Source organism: Musca vetustissima, unplaced genomic scaffold (assembly GCF_032173495.1).
Source record: "Musca vetustissima isolate MV318-11 ecotype Yass unplaced genomic scaffold, APGP_CSIRO_Mvet_v1 utg3273, whole genome shotgun sequence".
Lineage (NCBI taxonomy): Eukaryota > Metazoa > Arthropoda > Insecta > Diptera > Muscidae > Musca > Musca vetustissima.
Window position 1 is genome coordinate 75,113 of NW_026887631.1, and position 26,334 is coordinate 101,446.

Sequence of the window (26,334 nt, forward strand, 5' to 3'; positions counted from 1 at the left end):
TTTTTTCAAAAAAAAAAAAAAAAAACAAAAACGATTTTTGTGTTGGGGTTTTTCAGTTTTAAAGCGGGTACTTTATTCACTTTAAAAAAAATAAAATCAGTATTCATTATGGAGATTATAATACGGGTAAGGGAATTGTCTCAATTTTTGCTTGGGCAAAACTAAAGCAACTCTACTATACAAACAGTACAAACATACACCAAAACATGTCAAAGATCGGTTGCGGGAGTAAAAAAAATCAGGGTTTTATAATGGCCAACAAAATCATCACATCTTTACCCTATAGAAAAATGTTTGGAGTATCATGGACAGCAAAATCAAAAGATTTTCACAAACAAACAGACATAGCCTTTTTCCAAAGGTTTAAAGTGCCGTTATGAAAAATAATAGTTATGCTGTCGATTACTAAAAAAATTTGCGTATTTATAAGAAAAAATCAAAAAGTTGCTTTAGTTTTGACCATGCAAAAAATTAGCCAATTTATTTATTGGGTCAATTAATTGGGTCAATTAATTAATCAATAGAATATTTTTTATTTCAAAATAAATTTTGCGTTTATATTTTTTATTTTTAAACAATTATAAAATGAAATTTCCAACAAAAAAAAAAAAAAACGTTCACTAAAAATTATTTTCAAAAAGTTACAGGTCATTTTTTCTGTTGCTTTAGTATTGGCTACCAGTGTATCTCTCAAAGAATATAACATATGTATTAGAATCATGCCCCTTGAATTGAGCTGAACATAATTTCCATGAGCCAATATTAAAAATATAACAATTAGCTGTCGTCCTTTTTTCTCTAAAATTTATTTTTTCATTACAATTTAATACCGACATTTTCCCCATACGATCAACCATTATTTTTAAGACCATGGACATATAATTATTACCGAATGACTCACTGTCCAATCGACGATATGTTTACTCATATCAACAAAACTGTTTATACCTATTAAATGCGACCTATTTTAATTTTAAACCGCCACTAAAATCTTATCATCCTCTATTACTAAGCTGGTAATGATAAAAGTTGTTTATTGCAGTAGGTGGTTCTGAGAAATTCAACAAACCAAAATTACCTATTTTTTTAATAATGGTTCTATAAAATATGCAATCTATTTCATCAGGATTAGAAATATTTCTCGAGAATATCAGGAATGTCTCGAGATTCCTAGTCTGATATTTAAGGAAATCATCGACTTCAAATTATGAGAGGGTGTAGTATTACCCTATTAACTGTCAACCGACATGGTGTCTGATCGGACCATACACATAAGTATGTACACATGTACTTGTTAGTACATATTTACAAATAAAATGTGTTATTTGAAGATAATGACAAACATTAGTAACGGCCGAGAAACATGTTAAATGCTATTATCAGGGTATCTATCAGCACGCCAACATATTCACAGATGTTGAAAAAAAATATAAAATATCCCTAAATATCGTTACTTTCAATTTCGTTTTAAATTTTAGACTATTTTTTTCTCGTTTTTTTTTTCATAAATATTTATTGCCTAATAAAGAAACGCCCTGTTTCTTCCTTCGCTATTGCGTTTTAGAATAAGCCCTCTTATCTGGAGTGTGTGCGTGCGTGTGTTCCATACATACAGACAACTTTCCCCCAGGAAAGTAACGTATTTTAAGATATACTTTTTTTAAAGTATCTACCCAAATATGTTATCAGCGAAAAAAAAAAAACAGTTCCTACCCAAATGCCATATTTACGCACTTAAGAGTGTGGGAATTTTTCTTTGTTTTTCTTGTTCTCTCACAGTTGATTTTCGTATTTACGCAGTACAAAGGACAGCGTAAAAAAGGACTATAAAAACAACCCTTAGCGATATTGATTTTTTCCTCCATTCCCGCTGACATTCTTGTATCAATTGAGAATTTTATTCGTTATGTATGAACGCAGTGCTCGTAAAAATCCGGGTAATCATGAATATAGATTCCAGAATAGCAGCAGTAATGTAAATTTATAAATACATACATACTCGTATATATGTATATATTCTCATTTAGTTTGTTCCAACATGGAACTAGTGGTTCAATTATCAGGGAACTAATAATGAAATAAGAACTACTGCGACATTGAGGTAGTTAATTTGTGTGTAAAAATGCCAAGACTTGAAATCGAAATGTTAATTTCATATTAAAGGAATTTAACCCGAACTTGTGTCTTTTGTTGTGTAACAAATTAAACATACACATACCTGGTGGCCAAAACTAAAGCAACTAAAATTTCGAACGGAATAAATGACCTGTAACTTTTTTCAACACATTTGAATAAACAATCCGATCCATTACTTCATAGATTGCGAAAATATATATAACTTCATAAAAATTAAAGCAACCCAATGCCATTACTGGCCCTTCTCCATGCTACCCAGTACCCTTACAATACTGTGGCATGAGTCTTTCATTTGTTGACTTTCTCGTGGTAATTTTATTCGTGTCTGGGCCTTAAATATTAAACTTTAATTCATTCGAGAACATAATATTACTCCACTGAGTCGGATTCGAATTAATATGAGCATTGGAGCCGATTTATTCACGAATAAGGTCTTTCTTCATGGTTTCCGGACCAGTTACAATAGCTCGTCCACGCTCTGATCTTATATCAACAAATTATTTTATATTCTATCCCTTTAAGGGTAAATTTATATTATCATTCTCAATGTTTATGATTTATTTCTTAACTTGTTTTTCCTATCTATTTAGTTACATGATTACAAATGCAGTGGTACTCGTTAAATTACTAGTAATATGAATACCGTTGCCACTCTCAAGATAATAATCGCGTCCTATGTATAAGACACATATCTAAACCAAAGTGTCTGTATGTATGTTTGGAAAACGGACTATTGCTACAGTGTTGTGTCTGTAGCTTATGACTTTGGACTTTTTGTTGATAATTTTCAATTAAGCGTCTTTTTTATCCACCCCATGTGTCTGCCACTTCCAATGTGACATCCCACGCAAAATACTTAACGAAAATACCCAGCAAACATTGCAGTCTGTGATTTGATGCTCCCTCAGTGGTACCTCTCTCCAATAATTGATATTTGCAAAAAACAAAATTCCCCTATAAACGGACTGTGGTAGGTTGCCTATATCGGTCCATAAATAAAATAATTCTCAGATATATCGAATGTGAATCCGATTTACTGCAAACTCTGAACACCGTAATATATATATATATATATATATATTTTACAATTTAATTTAAGCTTTAATATTTAACGAATTTGCCAGTTGTTGTTTTTTAGATTAGAGGCTATTAGGCCTACCGTAAAAATAAATGTTAATTACTTCACATTTTTATGCTTTGCATGTGGCTGGCTTAGAGATTTTATTTAACGAACCAAAGTCAACACAATGTCATTTTGTTCTTCAAATTAAAAATGAAGCATAGACAAAAAAAAAAACAAATTAAAGTTACATTTTGTTGGTAACGATTTTTTTTGGTAATTTGTAAAACCCCACAACCGTCACTTGGCAAACAGTCTTGGGCATACAACAGTCTGTATATACATACATACGCATGTACGTATATTCGTAGATTTCTATAAATATAATATTGTTTATATACAATTGTGTATACATATACATGTCTGTATATAACATTGTATATATGACGAAATAAAACGTGTCCAGCACTTTTTGGGAATCCGGTTTGAAAAATGTGTTTTTTCTGCTGTGGTTTGAAGCGATTGTGTCGACGTGCGTGTGTACGTCGCCTCGAACACATCCAGTAGGAGGTGATATTTATGAATTCATTTTTATTTACCAAAAAACAAAAAAAAAACAACAAAAATCAAAGAAATTAAGTTAAATCAAATGAGTACAATGGGGTGAGGTGAGGTGACTGATGAAGAAACAAAACAAAAAAAAAGAAAAACAAACTGGGTGATAAAAATACACCATCAGGTTGATCGATCGATGCCTAGGTCATAACGGTTCCACCCAAAGTGTTGTGGCAATCAATATTCAGTTGAAGCTATTATCTGGTAAATGATATTAAGGTTGATGGGAGAACTAAATCACGTAGCATATTTTTATGTGGGTGTTGAAGTCCAGATAGACAGTCTAATTACTGAATGAAAATTGTCCGCTTATATTTTTCGAAATTCTTGCCGATTTTCCCTTTTACAAATTGGAAAATGTTTACCAGTTTTTTATTACGGGAATATGTATAAACAATTTTAAACAGTTCCAAACAATTGATAAAATTATCAAGATCAATTACATTCAATGTTATACCCTCCGCATTCAGTTTGCAACGCCTTGAAATATTCACCGAAGACCCCATAAAGTACATATTCGTTATCAGAATAAAATTCTATGTCGAATTAAGCATATCCTTCTGTCTGTTGAAATCACTACAGATCTCACAATACTGAAGATAAAGTTTTCAAATTTTGCAAATATATTGCAACTAATCCTAGGAAGTTTGGTATTGAAAATGGGATAAATCGGACCAGGCTTTTTTATATCCCCATATAACGGTATCCCAAAATTATCGGTAATTTTGGCTCTTTTTTCAAACCGAATTGTCTGAAATGTGAGCTAGCAAATACTATTTACCCCCATATAACAGTACTAGTATTTTAAGGATTGTGGACCCGTTTATTACCTGAATTGTCTGTAATTTCGTTATAATTGGGAGTCAAATCTCCATACCTAAATACCATACCTTCCTGGCCGTAAGTCCTCTCTGACCACGATCGTTTTCGCACAGGGTTATCGTATGTGATCCATTTCTCATCTCCAGTTACCATCCGTTTAAAAAATGGGTCTATCTCATTCCGTTTGGCCAATGCTTCGAAGATGGAAATTCCATCCATCCAATTTTTTCCGTTAATTGGTGTGGAACCCAAACATCGAGCTTCTTTTAGAATCCAGCTTTGTGTAAATAGTTTTATTGTCGATTTTTAACTCCTGGGCGATGTTACCACTGTTATCATACCGGTCAACTTCGATAATGTCCCCGATTTTATGGACATTTTCGACGACCGGCCTAATGGATTTCCTTTTCCCCAAACTAATATAATTTTTTTTTAAATTGTAATGAGTTCGAGAGCAATAGCCTCAATTTTTAATTTGAGCTTGTTCATGCAACAAATTTATTGGATTTTGAACCTATTTTTAAAGTTTGGGAAAGTAAAAACTTAAGGCATAGATTAAAAATTTGGCACAGTTGTTCTCTTATCTGTAGGATATTTAGCTATTTATCTAGAATATAATTGTCATTTGTAATGACAGCCACAGACTGGTCGATTTTTATAATGTGAGTCCCATTGTGCTATATTTTTGTAAATAATTTTTATATTGGAGTTTCGATGTCTGGGAAATGTCTGTGTACAAGAACTGTTAGTATATGTCCGTCTTTGAGTTACATCCACTATATATCGAACCCAATTAATTCTATATATCTGAAGCAATTTCTCTCAGCAATTTCGTATCCCCAAGACTTGAAAATTTCATGGACTTTATTAAAACAAAATCCGTTTCACGATCAAATGGAAAGTACATTGTGTAAAATATTGAATATATCGTAAATATAATACTTATCTAAATAAATATTAAATGCAAACCTTGCATTATTGACGTGCATACATACTTACATATAAATATTCATGACATGGCAATAATCATCATGGGAGATTGAGCAACCGTTTTTGTTTTACTGCTCGCACTCTGTGATTATTGTGCTGAAACTGCAAATGCAATTTGTTGATGGCGTTGGACTGTCAGTGTTACTGTCGTCAGCAATTGCATAGTGAGTGGTCCGAGGTATTTTCAATAAGAACAATATGACACCAATAAACAAATAATAAAAATAACAAAAATAACAAAAACAACAACAACAACAATTCCTGGCCCAGATGATATCTACGATCAAGCGACAAGTTGACCAGTTGAGTTTGCAAATTCGTGTTTAGCCAATATCAGGTTCTCGTTCGCCAAGCGCATTTGGCATGATTATATTTCGTGACATTTTTATAGTCAGCGTTGGATGGTTGTTTATTTCAAATTGTTGTTTGTGTTTTTCTTTTTATTCAATTATTTTTGTTTTTTGTAAACAAAATGGGAATACATTCTAAACCAGTTAAGTAATAGAATTAAAAAAATTAAATATAATATTGGGGACGGACTTTATTGTACACTAAAAATGCAAAGTATTAACGAATGAAATATCTGATTTGTTGGATTGGATATTTCAACTTAAGATTTTCCCACTTCCTGTTAATTTTTTTCATTCATCCTTTTGAATGAAAAGTCTACAACAACAAAACAAATATCCCATTAGATTTCATACTCAAGAATTTTGCAACTTTTTTCTTAATTACGTCGTTCGAAAAGAGTAAAATATTCGAATTATTAAAGCTGCTGTGATATTTTGTTAATTCCAAACCCAAAGGATGTGGTGTGACAGCTGGGTTTTTCCCATTCTGTTGTTTGTTGTGTTTCCCTAGCAAAATATCACATTTCGTCGTTTTGGGCGAAAACTTTCTTTTCTTAATTGTCTGATATCCAAAATCTGGTTGGATAAAATTCAAAACATATGTCACTCATTTCATGCCTTCCTGTGGGTCTCTTTCATTTTTGTAGAATTCTCATGTCGAGAAGTTTTACGATAATCACTACCCGTTTACACATGGAATAAATTATACAGTGGGTGTCAAATGTTAGGGTTAACGTTTTTAAAGCGGGAAAACGATTAATAAGAATTTGATTGAAATGCATTTTAGCCATTTCAACCAGAATGTATATAATTATATAATAATATTCGTATATAGAAAAAATAAAATTAGATTGTTATTTTTTTAAACATTTGTAAATGTGTCTACAATTAAATATTAAAAAAAAAAACATTACTATTCGCCCGAGCCCGAACATTGGATATATCCACTATAGGTATACTAATAGTTACTTGAAATGAAAGTATAGGGGACATACCAAAAAGTATAACCATATCAACAAATGTACTTAAGGCTAAATTTTAAAAATAACGAAAATTCGTAGGTATCATGATATAAGGGCTAAGCCTAAATACGGACCGATTACAAAGATGGCCGAAGGTAGAATGAAAGATGAAAAAAAAGATGGATAGAGAGATTCTACAATTCCATGCTTTCGGGACAAACCTAAAAGGTGGAACAAATAAAAAAAAAAAATATTTTAATATAAAAAAGGGGGTTATATGGGGACAACCCCTAAAAGGGGAGAATATTAATAATTGTTTGTAGGGAGATTTGTTACCACATACGACTACAAAATACCAAATTGCGAAAATTTGTGGTACCCTTATATGGGGGCTACTCGAAAAAATGTACATATATTTATAATTTTTAGAGGAGAGATTAGCTACCCAATAAGAACTCAAAGTACTAAATTACAGCCAATTCGGTCGAAAATACGCTCAAAATACAAAAATTAGGGGTGCTACCAGAAAAAGTGGCCTATATTTATAATTTTTAGTGGAGAAATTTGGCACACAATAAGAATCAAACATACCAAATTTTAGCGAATTCAGTTGAAAAACGAGCTCAAGAACCTCAAAATATCGAAAATTCGTGGTACCGTTATATGGGCTACAAGAAAAAAAAAATTACCTATATTTATAATTTTTAGAGGATAGATTAGCTACCCAATAAGATCTCAAAGTACTAAATTACAGCCAATTCGGTCGAATAATACAGTCAAAGCACCCAAAAACTGAAAATTGGAGGCTACCGATATAGCCCATCTTTGAACTGGACCCGCCTGCAGACAAAAGGCGACTCTATGCAAAATTTAGAGGCTACAACAGACAAATAGATGGACATGCTTGGGTCGTCATAGCATTTTACGCTAATCAAGAATATATATCCTTTATAGGGTCGGAAATGATTATTTCGATGAGTTACAAACTGAAAACCAAAATTAATTAACATTGATTGATTATGTGACAAATAAATAGAACATGTTTGCCGGTGTGTAGGACAATTCCCATGGAATAAAGAAACAACGAACTTTCTTTTCACGATCACTGTATGTAACCCAATTTCTCTATGCATACATAAATAATTTTGTTGGGGGATTTTTTGGTTCAAGTGTTCGTGACCAACTCTTTGATTTTGTAGGGATCAAAAATGATCAAGTTATTGTGGCACTGCACCATAAATGCCTCAAAACAACAAGAGGAAAACGAAGAAGACCATTGCAAAGTGAAACGAAACAATCTGTTTTCAGTAATCTATGTGACTGCTGGATTTATGAATTTCAATCCAAATCCAAAAACACATGTTTGTTTGTCCGCTTGACTAGGAGGTAGCAGTTAGTATGGCCCGACCGACAAAGGATGCTATTTTCACAAAGGAACACCAGCGAGCAAGTGGCGATCATTGAGAATACGATCACTTTGTGTTCGAAGATAAGGGTCTTCAGGCATGAGGGTGTGAAACGAAGAATCGAAATTTATTATCGGGGATAAGGAGGCACTTCCTTCTTCTCCCGTTGTTTGTTGTTGCAGGGCCTCCTGCAGTGTTGTGCTCAATTTACACTACATCTTGCCATTAGTGATGGTCATATGCCGACAAAATAATGAAACATACTTAAGCATATTTAAGTTTTTTATATACATAGAAAGATGTGTGTATGTGTATGCGTATACTAAATGTGTATCTGTGAGAGTTTCGTACTCCTCAATAAAAACAAACGAAAATACGAAAAAAAAACTGTGCAAATGCCAAAAAATACGTTACAAAATGTTTTCGACAAACAAACTGCCAGTCTGTCAAACAGTCAGCCAGCCAGACAAATCTACAAACATACCCTAATACATACTATACTTACCTATAGGGTAAATAGCGGCAGCTGTATCTATGTATTGGTTTCACAAACATTTGTACACAACATTGTGTCTGAATGGCTGGTTGGTTGGTTGCTTGGATGGATGGGTGTATAACCAGCCATAACCTAAATACGGACCGATTACAAAGATGGCCGAAGGTAGAATGAAAGATGAAAAAGATGGATAGAGAGATTCTACAATTCCGTGCTTTCGGGACAAACCTAAAAGGTGGAACAAATTAAAAAAATATTTTAATATAAAAAAGGGGGTTATATGGGGACAACCCCTAAAAGGGGAGAATATTAATAATTGTTTGTAGGGAGATTTGTTACCACATACGACTACAAAATACCAAATTGCGAAAATTTGTGGTACCCTTATATGGGGGCTACTCGAAAAAATGTACATATATTTATAATTTTTAGAGGAGAGATTAGCTACCCAATAAGAACTCAAAGTACTAAATTACAGCCAATTCGGTCGAAAATACGCTCAAAATACAAAAATTAGGGGTGCTACCAGAAAAAGTGGCCTATATTTATAATTTTTAGTGGAGAAATTTGGCACACAATAAGAATCAAACATACCAAATTTTAGCGAATTCAGTTGAAAAACGAGCTCAAGAACCTCAAAATATCGAAAATTCGTGGTACCGTTATATGGGGGCTACAAGAAAAAAAAAATTACCTATATTTATAATTTTTAGAGGATAGATTAGCTACCCAATAAGATCTCAAAGTACTAAATTACAGCCAATTCGGTCGAATAATACAGTCAAAGCACCCAAAAACTGAAAATTGGAGGCTACCGATATAGCCCATCTTTGAACTGGACCCGCCTGCAGACAAAAGGCGACTCTATGCAAAATTTAGAGGCTACAACAGACAAATAGATGGACATGCTTGGGTCGTCATAGCATTTTACGCTAATCAAGAATATATATCCTTTATAGGGTCGGAAATGATTATTTCGATGAGTTACAAACTGAAAAACCAAAATTAATTAACATTGATTGATTATATGACAAATAAATAGAACATGTTTGCCGGTGTGTAGGACAATTCCCATGGAATAAAGAAACAACGAACTTTCTTTTCACGATCACTGTATGTAACCCAATTTCTCTATGCATACATAAATAATTTTGTTGGGGGATTTTTTGGTTCAAGTGTTCGTGACCAACTCTTTGATTTTGTAGGGATCAAAAATGATCAAGTTATTGTGGCACTGCACCATAAATGCCTCAAAACAACAAGAGGAAAACGAAGAAGACCATTGCAAAGTGAAACGAAACAATCTGTTTTCAGTAATCTATGTGACTGCTGGATTTATGAATTTCAATCCAAATCCAAAAACACATGTTTGTTTGTCCGCTTGACTAGGAGGTAGCAGTTAGTATGGCCCGACCGACAAAGGATGCTATTTTCACAAAGGAACACCAGCGAGCAAGTGGCGATCATTGAGAATACGATCACTTTGTGTTCGAAGATAAGGGTCTTCAGGCATGAGGGTGTGAAACGAAGAATCGAAATTTATTATCGGGGATAAGGAGGCACTTCCTTCTTCTCCCGTTGTTTGTTGTTGCAGGGCCTCCTGCAGTGTTGTGCTCAATTTACACTACATCTTGCCATTAGTGATGGTCATATGCCGACAAAATAATGAAACATACTTAAGCATATTTAAGTTTTTTATATACATAGAAAGATGTGTGTATGTGTATGCGTATACTAAATGTGTATCTGTGAGAGTTTCGTACTCCTCAATAAAAACAAACGAAAATACGAAAAAAAAACTGTGCAAATGCCAAAAAATACGTTACAAAATGTTTTCGACAAACAAACTGCCAGTCTGTCAAACAGTCAGCCAGCCAGACAAATCTACAAACATACCCTAATACATACTATACTTACCTATAGGGTAAATAGCGGCAGCTGTATCTATGTATTGGTTTCACAAACATTTGTACACAACATTGTGTCTGAATGGCTGGTTGGTTGGTTGCTTGGATGGATGGATGGATGGGTGTATAACCAGCCATAACCAAAGTAAACATTTTCCAAAACTGGTTGCCGAATCCAATGGATACAAATTTATCCAAATGTGTATTTGGAGACGACCGTTTCTGCGTATGTATTTGTGTAACACAAAGAGGGTAGATACAAATCCATTTACACATCTCGACGAACCCATCTACCTACCTACAGATGTACATCAGTACCATGAACGATGGTAGACAGAGCAGCAGAGCATCATTCATATCAAATATCCATCTTAAAACGCAAAATGTTGAAAATTCAACTGCTTTGTATTTTAAAAGTGGTCCATACACAGGGCTGGGGTTTATACAATTACCTACCAGGGGTATGAAAGAACAGGGCCTTTGTAGAGAGTTCTTTATAAAACTCCCACCATAAGGTGGAGTGTATATTAAATTGTTAATTTTGAAGTCGTTTATTATGAAAGGGGTTTAAGTCCATTTTAGATTCTACTACAAATCTTGGTTTAGTTGGACATTTTGATCCGATCGGAGGGTTGTAGTGTGATTGGTGCATCACTTATTTGAAAGCAAAGGAAATATATAATTCGTTTATTTCCAAAATGGTTTAAGTTGGGGAAAAAGAAATCCATTATTTTTATATGAACTATAAGACTTTATTTATCATGCTTCGGAATGTCCGATTTGGGCCAAATATGCACCATTTCTTGCCATTATAAAGGTAACATCATAATGCCTCTCTCATAGCTAGCTAGCTACAAATATTTTATGATACCAATATTTTATCATTAAAGAAATTCTGCAATGCAAGAACAGATGATAATCGCCTGGTCCCAAGTCCAGACTGTATGTCGGATGCATTAAAACTTCCCAACCAAGCTCCACAAGTTTCTGGCGAGTAACTGTAGATGCATGTGGTCTATCGTTGTCCTGGTGGAACACGACACCTCTCCTATTTGCCACCTTAAAGCGGTCCAGTTGTTGACAGTAGAGATCAGAATTTAGCGTTTGGCCATATGGAAGAAACTCATATTAAATAACCCCCTTCCAATCCCACCAAATGCATAGCAGAACCTTCCTGGCCGTTAGTCCTGGTTTGATCACTGTGTGAGGTGCTTCACCGCACTTTGGTAGGGCACCCAAATATCAAGCTTCTTTTTGAATCCAGCTTTGTTTTGATGGATTAAAACAATTTTATGGTCGATTTTTAGCTCCTGGGAGATGCTACGACCGCTAAAATGCCGGTCACCTTCGACCATTTCTCCGATTTTAGTGACATTTTCGACGATCGGCCTAATGGATCTCTTTTTCCGCAACCAAATATTATATATATTTTATCATGGTTAAGGACACAAAACCACAAACCAAATTAATACCACTTTACAATATTTTTGAAACAAATCAAACCCAAACCTTTAAATATGCCAATAAAAGAAAAATTGACTTAAACTGCTTTTAAAATAAACGACTCATATATGGCAGCTATATGAAAATCTGTACCGAAGGTGAGAATATTTTTCAACATAGTTGGTCCATTGGTTGATTCATTCTAATTAACAATTTAAAGGATCTGAACAATCTAAAGGACATTTGTCTACAAAATAAATATTTATTGCGGCCCTTATCCTTATCACCCGTATTCCATCACTGGTCGTATACGGCATATGCATCCGCATATAAATGATAATGATTGCATGAAACAAATCCATATACACAAATAGATGTATATGTGTGTATGTTCGTACGTTTATGCAGGCATTGTATAAAAACCGGCACAAAACGACTTCAGCGACAGCAGATGGTTCCCCGATTCCTTTCCCTTCCAGCTGGCATGTTGTTTTTAACCAGCTTTTTCTTTCGACTCTACCACCAAGTGTCGTGTATCTGTCGCTCGCCACATACGTTCATGTGTACACTCTACATTTATTTCGTATGCCTGTGCAGCCAGGCCGACAGACAGACAGACATAGGCAGGCATGTTGATTTCACATACGGGTAACTATGTTTGTCGTATGTACTGCGGGTTATCCATATGTCTGTCTGTACTTTCAAAACCGAACATTTTACTTTTCGTATGCCTTTCTGGTTGTCAGTTTTTTTCAATACCCTTATCCTTTTTTACAAACAACGCAGAAATCATTTTTAGGTGTATTTATTTTTTTGGAAAAAATTAAACATCCTTTGGTTTCAGACGATATTATTTAGTATCAAGTCAAAATGTCACGAACACACTAAGGACTTTTGAATTATCCTTCATATTTTTTTGTCATTTATAAAATGTACTACCGAATTAACTTTTTTAATAAACAACAAGTGGTATACAAAATGGCAAAACTGTTCTATTCGACTTAAATTAAAAAAATTATAGATGAACAAATTATCTTCACTGCGAACTTAGACGTCTTCTACCATTTACATTTAAATTAAATGACAACCAGACAGACGTTTTTTTTTTTCAAGCAAAGGCTAGTATGATTATTGACGTTATTTCGCTTAAATGTGAGCAAAACCAAAATGCTGACCTTAGACCCAGATGACTGATAATCCTACAAAAAATCTTGAATTTCTTATTTCGACTTAATCGAATCTTTGGGAAATCAAATGAATTCAGTTGAATACTGTTTATGATATTTAAAGCATGGTAACACTCACGCTTGACATTTTATTTCCGCTCACCATTTTTCTCATCAGCATAGGGGTAGGTATGATTTCTTAGTTTCGAAAATTTCCACTGATCTTCCGATATGTACTTCCTTCTAGGCATCCCACTCAAATGTTATATTTCGATTTGGTTTCAATTTTGGTCTAGACTCTGGTGAGACATCGCTGAAAAGCAATCTACAAATTGGAGATGAATCGATAACGTTCTCAAGGAGCACCACACCCCAAACAGAAACATTCACTACAGCAGCTCCCCACTTCATGACTGACATTTGGTCACAACAGAGAAAATTAAATGCCACGGCCAATGACAAATTGCAAGCTTCGCGAGATGCTGTGGCGCATTTGAGAAATGATCTGTCCGATGTTGTTGGACGCAGCGATTATCTGGCAGCTCAGGTTAAATTAATGACCCGCTATTTGAACAAAGCCAATATTGCTTTGGAAACAACTGCAGCCAATCGTTTTCGAATTTTAAAAGATTTTGTAGAGCTTGTTGATCAACTGAAAATTCCACCAGGCGATGATGTTGGTGGCGAACGTTCTCTGGATTATGCTGTAATGAAAATGTCCCTGGAAAAACATCATCTGGTCGAATTGCAAAATGAAATACTGGTCGAGGTATTACAGGCTATGCAGGCGTGGCATGATTTTGTTAAAAATAAAATGATTGATGTATCAATGGTATAAGAAATATTTTGATCTTTAATAATAAATTTATAAAATTATAAAAAAAATGTTAATTTTTTAGACTGAAAATTGCAATAAGGAACATTGCGAACATCTACTTTATTTTTAGGAATTTCATGGCAAACAAAGTCCGCAATAATTACACCTAAAACCGTTTTAGTGACATGCTTCTGACGTGTGGTCTTCCAAAAACGATAACCAAATGTCCAAAACTAAAAATATCGAACAGCTGCTCATCTCACTGGAAAAAAATAACTCATGAAACATTATTGAAATCCCAGAAAACATAGTTATTTCCAACATCAACAATAACTATTAGTGTTATTATAGATTTCCACCTGTTCTTTTGAGACCACACATCATCAATTGTCATTCATTCAAATCATCCTTAGCCTTAGAACACTACCTATGAAAATTGTGTTAATCTTTTTTGCTTTGCTTTTTGGTCTGGATATTACAGACAGCAGAAAAACACAAAGCTGAAAAAGGAGTAATGGAAAATTCCCAATTCTTATTGTCGATATAGGTTTAATCCTGCAAAGGAGGGAGGATTCCTTTTTATCTTTCCAATCAAAAACATGTGTTGCTTTACAAGTTCAAAAAATATAAGGGATAATTTCGAAGAATTTACCTGAAATCTGAGCACTTGGGCGATCGTGCCTCTTAGCAGGTACTCAAACGAATCTTAAGAATTTTAAAATACAATCGACAATTGTTTCAAGTAAATATTTTTCATTCCGATATTCGACATTGAATATCTGGAAAAACAAAGCAATTAAACAGACAGATGGACAGACAGACAATCGTAATACTACTGTTATTGTCACGAACCGGATGAGGTTAAGTAAACCGGCCACCACCACCGTCTGACGACGAAGACCAACGTTTGTATTGATAAGACTAGTTTGTTTGCTGAAGTTGTTGTTAGGGGTATTTCATTAAATATGTTGTCTTCATTCGTTAAAAAAATAAACAAAACAAAAAGCGAATTGAATTATAATTAGAATCTGGAAAATTATGTCCAACAATTTTTACATAAACGTCAACAACTCTTTACAATACAGAAATAGTATCCTATACTAATTTTATACTGTCTGTAGCCATTTAGGATATATCGTAATGCGACCAAAATTTCTTAATAAATGATAATTTCTAAAATCTTAGAAAAAATCGGTCCCAGAGTCAGACTCCGCAAATTTTGAAGTAAACAAATATATGAAATTTAATTAAATTTAAGTAATATAACCTGTTATATTTTAAATTATTATTACAAAAGCAAACTAAAGCTTAGTTTCAACCCTTTGGCTGTTGACTATATGTTTGAAACTATTAGTCTGATACATATTTTGAAATCTAACCAAATGTAGTCTATACTTACCTTCCAAAATTTTTGGTGATAATCAATTGTCCTTTTTTCTTCTTCAGTTCGTTTGCAGATTGAAACTCCTACCAGATTGTTAGTTGTTCCAGGTCACAAAATAAAACCACATTCTCTGTGTATTTTTTTAAACAAATTACGAAACTTGTTCATTTGTTTATTAATGATGATAGTACAGTTAAGCATGGTTAAACAAATTGTAAATGCGTTTGATGAATAAATTTTGTGTTTTTGTGTGTGTTTTTTTTTTAATTTTTTTTTATGTTTTGATCATATTGAGTAGATGTGCTTGTAGAGAAGAGAAAACGTTTAATAATTAAAGGAAAATGAAATACAAACGAGGTTATTTAATAAAGCATAAACATTATGAATACGATTTACATGGGTCTACCCATGCCGCGACCCATGGGTGCACCAGCCATTGGTGCATCACCGCCAGATCTGGGGCTCTTAATTGTTTCATCGACCGACAGAATCATAATGGCAGCTTCAGCAGCAGCGGTCAATGCATTGATTTTAATGATTGAAGGTTCCCATACACATTCTTGGAAGTTATCGGCAATGTCTTCTTTGGTGATGTCAACACCATACCATTGGCCACCTGGAAATGGAAGAAAAATATCATAAATATAATAATTAAAAAATAAATAAAATAATTCAATGTGAAAGGATATTAAGTTTCATACACTTATCACAATTTTATGCTATGCTATTACTGATATAAATGCGAAAAAATGTACTAGAAATATTTTAGAAAATTTCATATCTGTGAAAATGGGATTTACACCCCAATTGAAAACATGTGTAAAAAATTTTGAAGATTTCCATTTAGTCATACGATACAAGTCAAACAAAACCTACCATTTTACTTAAGTGTTTTCATTGTTGAAATGTTCTTAACATTCATAATTGCTTACAAAGACTGTCAACAATGACAAAATAGAATTCATATCAAACCCATTTGATTATAAACAAATAGCTTTCCTTCAATAAAAAATAAAATCCAATGACGTGCATTTTTCATTCTACTGTTTACCAACAACAAAATTTAAATAACAAAATAAAAAACGAGAGATAAGTTGAAATACTATTTCATACATTTGCTTTGTCTTTTAAATCGTACAATGCAAATAGAAGTAAATTTTATACACTTTAAGAATTAAAACAAAATAAAAAACAACAAAACAAAATGTCTATAAAAATTGTTTTGTACCAGTGGCCAGAGTAGACAGACGACGGCAAATGAAATGAGTACGTGACTTAACAGCGAAACAAACTTGTTTCGACAAAAATAAAACTTAACATCGAATCAGCGAACAAAACAGCGATGGCAGAAAACCACAATTTAGCTTTTTGTTTGTATGTTTGTTTGCTTCTTTATAATGGCGCCTCCTCAGGGGAAACTTTTAAATAATCAGCAACGCGACACAGCATAGCAATATTCTTGTTTCGTTGTTGTACTTGCTGCCAATGTTGAAATGCACTCAAAATCGTTCAATAAACTAATAAGTGAATGACCGATTGTCACATTTAAAGTACCAACTCTACTCTATTGCAAAATAAGAAAAATACAATAATTGTCAATCATTTGGGAGATAAGAAGTGTTTATTTAATAATCTAATGCTGCAAATTAATTGCGTTGTATTTTTAATTTAAAATTTAGTTTAATTATAGTTTTCAATATTGCTGAAAAAACTTTGCAATTAAAAATAATTCTTAACATGTAATCCAAAAATTTAAGATACAATTCAATTTTTATCCGAATTTGATTTCAAATATATCGAAAAGGGGCCCTTTTTGGATTTATATTTTATATTATCTATTATCCGCTGCTAAAAACATTTATTTGTAGCATATCTGTATGTTGAGAAATTTTATAGTTCACTGAAGAGGACAACTATTTAATCTACTTCAAATATTTAATCATTTTTACCGACTGGCAATTTTAAAGGGACTTTCTTGATTTAGTGTAGGTTGGACATAAATAGATAACCAAAATTCAATTTTTTGAAACCGAAAATGGGAGGAGGGGGTTCCCTCTATAATGTATTATTAGGAATATTATTGATACATTATGGAATTAAACCGAGGAATGTGTTCCAAAATATCATTCAATAATCGGTATGTTTCTCTTTACATTGAATTCCAAGTGTCGGATGACTGCCATCCTGGATTTAAAATTTCCTTTACGTGGTATTAACGTGGTAAAAAAGAATACATGTATGCGTCATGATTGGATATTCGTATCTTCGTTGATTCATTAATAATATGAATAAATCCGTATAAAATCGTGCATAGATTACACGTAAACCGTTCTGATATAATTGTTTTGTGGTGTGCTTCTGAGGCCAACTATCGCCTTCACATTGGTTTTAATCTCCATAACACGGACAGACATGTAAAATTCCATTTAGAAAATGAATCGAACAAAATCCTTATAATTATATTTGATTTTCTTTCCATTAGATTGCAACAAAGCAATGCACAAATGCATAACACCCTGTGTGCGTATCAATCACAATGAGATGTTTTGAGCAAAAATAAAATAAAAATAAACAAAATATATATGCCAGACTATAACTTACCTTGAGCATGCTTCTGTCTCAATTTGTTCAAAATGTTTGTGGCATCGAAACCGGCATTGTCACACAATTGACGTGGAATTACTTCCAAACCTCGTGCAATGGCAGCAATTAGCAATTGTTCCTTGCCGGCAATAGTACGTGAATAATCTCTCAAGATTTTCGACAATTCCATTTCAATGGCACCACCACCTATAACACAAACACAAATTAAGAAAACATTTAAAAAATTAATAAAACAAATAGGTATTAAGATAAAACGCATTGTTATCCAAAATACCAAGACTTTTTCATTGAAACAAGAAATGACGTTGACGTCACAGAAACAATGTCGAAAATATATTCTGCAAAAACACAATGCAATTATTTAAAGAAAAAACAATAGAAAAGAATAGCAAAAGAAAAATACAAAACAACTATCGAGAATAGACCTTGTTTAAATGCAATAAACGCTCTCGACCTAAAGACAATGCAATGAAATACAATGAATCTAATGTAAAATGCTTAGAATTAAAGCCTCGTATATTTGTGTGTATGTACACATATCTACTATATCTAATATGTGTATATACAAACCGTGCATTGCACTATCTAACAGCTTGAAGCCGTCGTATTGCAACTACTGCAGCAACATTGGCTAGGTCAATAAACTTCTCATGGGTACTCAGCTCAATGTAACTAGAATAGAGAAATAGCGAATAGAAGAACCATGATGGAATGGAAAACAATATAGAAAAAATGTTGGGTAAACACAATAAATTAAGATAATTTAGTTTTGGTTGCAGTCAAATTAAAAAAATATATATTAAATCAAAAATATTTTGATTAATTCGATTCATACTTATACTAGAGTACCTATTACATTATTTATAGTCGAGCTATGACTAATAATTAAATTGAAAACTATTAATAGAATCTGAGACATCATGTCACCAACTAATATTCTTTCATAAGAAAATGTTCCTATACATTAGAAAATAAATTTATATACCTTGCCCACGTTGTGAATATTAACATTGCCCTTTCCTTAAGTGGGAATGAAATTAAATCTAATTGAGTAACTGTGTATAATTAGCAATAAATAAACAAAGAATCGTTCGTATGCGGAAGGATTGTTGCTATGTGTATAATTATCTCTAAAACACTATATAAAGTCGTATCTATCACATGTATATAGCATTTCACGTGTTTAGAAATGAAATCTGGCGTTGGTGACAATAGATAACAAGTATTTATTTAAATGGTACAGAATATTTATTTTATCCATTATACACTTATTTCATATTTACTTAATTCATTAGGGTTGTATAAATACAATTAAAAAATAATGGAGGGATTTATATAAAAAAAAACAAACAAATCATGCTTAAGTAGATCATTTTTTAACCTAGTCTCGCTGGATAATATACCTTAGAAATACATAGTATATCCAGCGATTCCTAATTGTAAACAAAGAAAGAAAAAAAAATATATTCAAATGAAAAATATTAAAAAAAATTACCCAAAAACAAAAAATTAAAACACATCCTTTAACAATACGGCATTACTAAACTCACACTTCATGTATATGTGTGTGTGTGTTGTTAGTAATTGCAAGATGTTGTCTTGTGCTAAATATGTGAACACATTTGTATGGTCGTAACGTCATCATGTGAATAGCAACGTCAAACACATTCTCTCTCTTATATTTTGTATATTTGAGTGTGCAGGCATTCGAACGACACTGATGTTATTCTCATTCACTTTGTGTTAACGCCAAGGTAAAAGAATTGGTTTGGTGCTGAATCGACCTTCCTTGTCGTGGGGAGCATAATACTCAATGACCGTATAGTGAGAGTATTGATGCTGACACCACAATATTTTAACCCCCCTATGTATTTGAAATATACATACGGAATTTTTGGAAATGTCCTCTTACTTTATAGAGGACGCCTAACTATTAATTTGAAAAGCATTTATACGAACACAATTGGATTTTTAACAATATTGACCTTTTACCGGCTTAACCTACGTTATGAGAATATATTTGACATGTATACAATTGAATTGACAATAAAAAAAAAAAACTATAAATTTCGCCATATTTATGAATTAACAATTAAAACTCACTGGACTAATGTTATGCCATGTACAGACGAGCGTTGTTCGCTCTCTCATTCGTTGTTCGACCCTTAATTATGAAGGAATTACTTAGTTCCCCATACAAAATTGTCTGAGCGAACACCGACTTTTGTACGTTGTTCAATTCGAATCACTCTCTGAATAACCAATAAATTTGTCCCATCCCTAACAATTGAGAGTATTTATCGAAAATAAATTAATTTTGACAGTTTGAAAATATTTATGAAATTTTCAAACTTTTTCAGTAAAATTGAAAATCATGAATGAAAAGTAAAAAATTTTATAGTTTTTATATATGCAGCAGGATGTAAATTTTGTTTTCTACATAATGCAATATGCATTTCTTTTCCCTTGGTTCTAATTAGCGTACAAAACAAGAAACAAATGTGGGGCAACTCAAACAAAAAAATCTCAAAATTTTTATTTGTGACAGTATGTGACATTTGAATTGAGAAAATATAAAAATGTATTAAAAACAACAACATTTTCAGAAAAAATGGAAAACATGAATGAAAAGTAAATAGATATGGGTTCATACTATAGTCAGGAGAAAGAGAATTATTTTTTCTATTTAGATCCCTATGTAATTCACTAAAATATGTTAAATTTTTGGTGTAAAACAAGAAACAAAAAGTTTGAAATAAAAAACTCTGATGATATGAATTATGAATAGTGTTGTATGAACGGGTTAATTCATGTACGTAATTCTGAGAGCGAACTACGTTGTTCGGATGCCCGTCAGAACATGGCATTATTCGGTACAATTATAACACCGAAAAAAATATATACATACTTCATATTTTGCAGTATTTATGAATTACAAACATACAAAATATTGAATTTAAAAATATCGAAAAACATTGAGTAGACAAAAAAATTTTGCAGTATTTATGAATTACAAACATACAAAATATTGAATTTAAAAATATCGAAAAACATTGAGTAGACAAAAAATCGTTGTCCAGTGAAATTTGATATTTTGAAACCATTTCGCTAAGGAAAGAAAGTTCCATTCATAGAAAAATAATATAAGCACACAAAAAATGTCCATTCAATTGTATAGCTGTATAATTTAAAATTACAAAGATTACTACATATACATACATTTATATATATATATATTAACTTGCAATTTTTCCATGACGTCGACAAAATAAAAATTGCTTATCAATAAATTGTTGCTACCCTATTTCTATCAGCGGTACTAGCACAACAAAATGCACATTTACAATAACGAACTGTACGGAATGCAAGTGCTTTGTTTACTTTACAAAACTATTGTTATGGTCACGGTGTTTGAAATGATAACAAAGTTCATTTACGTACAATATTCCTCTTCTGATGACAAGAAAGAAATAATTTGAGTGGAATGAACGTACTATGTTTATAATTATAAAATGAAGATTAAAATTTAATCAAATTTATTTACATTATTAAAGGAAAAAAAGAATAAAAAAAAATCTGACAATAATTAGTTTCCAGAAAGAAAAAAAGAATAAGCTAAATCTGACAATAACCAGATTCCGAGATCAAATTGTCAAAATTTCATCGAAAGCGAGTACTCACGATTATTAAATATTCAACAAATATTAATATATTCCTGAATTCCTGATGAACGTTATTCAAATCCGCTGTACATCGCTTAAGGAAAGGACAAAAGTCAGAATGCGTCGACTATATAATATACTACTTTGCTTGTTTCCACGACAGAGGGGTCTACGATCCGAAACGACCCGAGTCTTACTCGGCCAACGTCTGTCACCTCAGCCCGTTGTGTAAAAGCAATAGGGCTGCTACAACAACAACAACTACTTTGCTTAGCTAAGAAATTATTTACATATCATAATGCAAAATATCAACTTCAACCTTTTAGCCAGATTAAGTTAGACGTTTGTAATTAAAGTAACGCGAAGAACTTCTTCAACATTACTATGAAATATTGTTCTGATATTTTTATATACCTTAGATATTTATAATATTTGGAAAAATTGATTATCATTTTAAATTTGAGTAACATCATACTTACTTTTAAGTTAATTTAAGTATTGTATTTTTCATTATTATTTATTCATTTAAAAGCTTTAAATTAAACCCTCCATCATAATACCTAAAATCTTTTAAATCTAAATCCTGTATTAAGTTACACGATATGCTAATAAAATATATACATTTTTTAGAGTAGCTATGATGTAATGTGTATTCTTTGTAATTACATATAAATTGGTCATTGAAACTATAATTTGGCGGCAATTGCAAAACAGATAAATTAAAAATAAAAATGGGCCTATTAATATAAACATATATTTCTAATGACATGGGCACCTACATGTTTTTTTTTTCAATATTAATTTTGTTAAACTTTACAGATTATTTTTGTCTATAATTACAATTGATGATATGTCTATATCTGTACTTAGTATCCACAATTTCAACATTTTGAAGCAAAGTTATGAGAGTTGCCAAGTTTCAAGTTTCAATGGTACCTATTTAAGACGAGTGTGACAACTTATTTGAAATTTATTAGTTTGTTGATACAAAGGTTTTTCAGCAATGGTCGGTAAAAGTGAAAAAGATGAAAACATATAAATACCGATATATTGTCTTTAGGGACTCTATCTATAATCTTCAATTCAATTTCAATTTTATTTAACTTGTAATCCAAAGCCTTCAGGCCCATTAAAGATAAATTACAAAATGCATATGATGTGCTTAACCTAATAAAGGATAAACTACCCCAAAATAATAACAATAAAAATTCAAATAAATAAAACATAAATTCATACAATCGTAAATACCATAATAAAAACTACTCCTACTCTTATGTTGGCAAGTTTACTTTTGACTGAGTTCTTAGAAGTGAGAGGTATAAAAAGTGACAAGGGGAAGAAATTCAAAAGATAATCGTAGAGAGCAGCAGCAGAGTTGCTTAAAAAAGTTGCATTATAAACCTAGACTTCATGCGACTATACAAGGCAATTCGGGTTAATAATTTTTTTTTTTTTTTACATTTTGGGGGAAGAATATTGGTATCGGTATTTCAAATTATTGACACTACAATACAAAATACACAACACGAATGGCCAGAAAATGACCAGTACGATCATTTGTTTTCCATTTCTATTCCCTCTCTTCTATAAAGAAAGACTTCCCATAAGTAAACATGTCTAATCTAAATTGGGGCTTATTGAATTTTTGTGTTCAATTTGTACACCTTTCCAGTAATAATTAATCAGTAAGTTTTTTGTGCGGAAAGGATAGTTTCTTCTTCTTCGAAATATAAAATAACAAATAGTAATAATTACAACATTTTGTACAAATGTTTAAAAATACATGTTTCGACAATAATATTCATTATTTGCTTATACAATATTTTACTGAGCACTTGTTTCCAATGATATTCAAATAGTAATTCAAAATTCGAAATATCTCTTCCATTTAGTACTCCTTTACTGGAGTTTTGTGTAAAAATACTAAATTTTGTTCAAATTGTTACAAAATACGCGGATAAACTTTTTGTTAAATTAATGTTAAGTTTGCAAACAAACCTAATATAAGAATACTAATTGCATTATGTTTTTAGTTTTTGACTAGATTTTGTAACAACTTAAAAGAGTAACATTAACTACTTACCAGCAACAACAGAATCGTGTTTAATTGTACGACGAACAATCATAATAGCATCGTGCAAGGAACGTTCAGTTTCTTCCAAAAATTGTTCAGCACCGCCACGAAGGATAATGGTACATGTCTTGGCATTGGGGCAGCCTTAATAAATTATCAAAATTTATAATTTTAACAAAACAAGTAGAAATTACGAATTAATTACCTTGGAATACATTGAAACGTTCTCCACCAATTTGCACTTCTTCGAAGTAATCACAATGACCCAATACACTGGGGTTAATATCATTGGCAGTGGTCATAACAGCACCGCCACATGATTTCATCGTACGTTTGAGATCTTCTTCTGGTACACGGCCAGCGCAGAACATATTACGATCGGCGAAATACTGGGTGGCTACATCACCAATGGGCAATTTGGAGAGAACAACATTGGCTCCAGATTCATGAATTTTAGCCAATTTGTTGTAGAGAATTTGCCATTCAGCATCAACGACCTTTTGGTATTCCTTAACGTTGTCAACGCGAATTTCAGCATTGTCACGTTCAGCCTTCAATTCCAATTCAATGTTGAGTAGAGCGATTTTGCAGTCTTTGTAGGTTTTGGGAGCCATTTCAAAACCGGCATACGAAAAGGTTTTTTTAAAAGCTACGCCAGAAACCAATTGGGATTCTTCCAAAGAGCCACCAGTGATTTTCTTGATGCCAATCATATTCAAAGGCAACAGTTCATCCAAAGTGAGGACGGCATCAACAACCATCTTCGAGAAGAATTCTTTCTGCTGGTGAATCAACTTGGAAGACATGGCAGTGGCGGCACACTTAAGCAACAAACTCCTTTGTTGGTCCTTGGATTGTTTCTCAATGCGGACAGCCATTTCATTGATTTTGTCCATGCACAATTGCAATGCCTTGCGGATTGCTTTGATGATAATACGGGGATGGACACCTTCTTCAATGAATGGTTTAACCTGTTTGAGGATTTCACCGGCTAACAATACCACAGATGTTGTACCATCACCAACCTACGACAAATGAAAGTATATTACAGACACGATCACATGAAAAATAGCATCACACCTACCTCAGCATCCTGAGATTTGGCAATATCAACCAAAGTCTTGGCGGCAGGATGTACGATGTCCAATAATTTCATAATGGTTGCACCATCATTGGAAATAGTGGCTTTGCCATGGCCATCGACAATAAGTTTGTCCATACCACGGGGGCCCAAAGTGGTACGCACAGCATCCACAATGGATTGGCAGGCGTTGATGTTGGACACCAACTGTGGTTTGCCCTGTGAGGTATCGGTACCTTCCTTCAACAAAACAATTTGTGGTTGCTGTAAAATAAGAAGAAAAACATTAAGAATTTATACTTTCGTTCCAAACACTACAGAAACGGGTGCCGGGTGAGTCACTGCGATTGCAGTAAACAAAACATGACATGAGGCAGCTGACACATTCAATGAGAGCGAGGAAGCGGCACAACGAGAAAATTCTTTTTGAGGTTAGGTTGTGATGACCACCAATTCTTTTAGCAACATTTTTAATGAAAAGCCACACCAATTAAAGGGATTTTTGCGATATTCTATGAATTTCACCTATAATCTTGTAATTTATGCATCAAAATTTGATTCTTATTGAAATAAAACATATTTTACAAAGCATTTTTAAACAGCTGATGAATCCGAAATGGGTGTTGGTGTCGCATGCAGATGTTCCCCAATATAGTACACAAAACATTTCATTTGGAATTTACGTTTGATTTATTTGATAAATTCACTCGTTTCTTACCATTCTGAATGAGTTGTTTATTAATTACTTCTTTAGTTAATTAATAAAATTGATAATTTGCAACAGAGGTACGGCACTTCTCACTCGGCGAAAATGTTAACAAAGTGTGAAATGCGTGACTTCATTCCCCAAAACTAGACTCTCTTGCACTCTCACGGCAATAACAAAACAAGGGATCTATAAATCAATTTCCGACACATTCACAACGATGGGCGATATTAACGGCTAAGCAGAATGCTCGCGTTGAGCCATCCGTCGCGTTACATGTTATCGAAAATACAACAACCACAAGGAAACGATAACACAAACGCATATAACTTAGCCCTTTAGTTGGCGTTGAACGTCTGGTACGCGTTTCCAATTGGATGCATTGCCTTTACAGAAAAAATGTCTATATTTTTAACAAAAATGTGTTTTAAGGGAACCCCCCCCCATTCTCGATTTTTTATTTTTAAGATTTTAAATGGGCTGGTAAATGAATACCAATGCTTGTTAAGGTTTGTAACATGGCACATATATATTTGAAGATTTAAAAAGGAAGAAAAATAATTTACAAAAATTTGTTGTTGTTGTTTTGTTGTTGTTTTTTGGGTGCAAAGAAAAGTCCACATTTTCGATGGCGGGCATGATAACTCCTCACT

At 32.8% G+C, this 26,334-nt stretch overlaps 2 protein-coding genes and 1 non-coding gene across 3 annotated transcripts; 2 read left to right on the top strand and 1 right to left on the bottom strand.

The window, feature by feature from the left end:
- Window positions 1-1,906: 1,906 nt before the first annotated feature.
- LOC133335271 (uncharacterized) lies at window positions 1,907-14,191 on the top strand. The gene is made up of 2 exons (XM_061543560.1): window positions 1,907-1,975; window positions 13,601-14,191. The coding sequence occupies exons 1-2, from the start codon at window positions 1,907-1,909 to the stop codon at window positions 14,189-14,191; spliced, it is 660 nt and encodes a 219-aa protein (XP_061399544.1).
- A 1,702-nt stretch (window positions 14,192-15,893) lies between these two features.
- On the bottom strand, window positions 15,894-25,718 carry LOC133335308 (T-complex protein 1 subunit eta). The gene is made up of 6 exons (XM_061543596.1): window positions 25,694-25,718; window positions 24,979-25,239; window positions 24,100-24,919; window positions 23,904-24,038; window positions 18,156-18,344; window positions 15,894-16,170 (listed from the first exon to the last, which is right to left on the bottom strand). The coding sequence occupies exons 1-6, from the start codon at window positions 25,694-25,696 to the stop codon at window positions 15,947-15,949; spliced, it is 1,632 nt and encodes a 543-aa protein (XP_061399580.1). The 5' UTR covers window positions 25,697-25,718; the 3' UTR covers window positions 15,894-15,946.
- On the top strand, window positions 19,941-20,060 carry LOC133335322 (U4atac minor spliceosomal RNA). The gene has a single exon (XR_009754517.1). It is a non-coding gene; the product is annotated as a U4atac minor spliceosomal RNA (small nuclear RNA).
- Window positions 25,719-26,334: the final 616 nt, after the last annotated feature.

Bases quoted from the DNA above. Each gene is read 5' to 3' on its own strand.
- LOC133335271 (XM_061543560.1), top strand. From the start codon at position 1,907: ATGTATGAACGCAGTGCTCGTAAAAATCCGGGTAATCATGAATATAGA. The intron at 1,976-13,600 runs GTAAATTTATAA...ACTTCCTTCTAG, and splicing joins TCCAGAATAGCAGCAGTAAT to GCATCCCACTCAAATGTTAT.
- LOC133335308 (XM_061543596.1), bottom strand. The intron at 24,920-24,978 runs GTAGGTGTGATG...CATTTGTCGTAG, and splicing joins CCAAATCTCAGGATGCTGAG to GTTGGTGATGGTACAACATC. The intron at 24,039-24,099 runs GTAATTAATTCG...TAATTTATTAAG, and splicing joins ACGTTTCAATGTATTCCAAG to GCTGCCCCAATGCCAAGACA.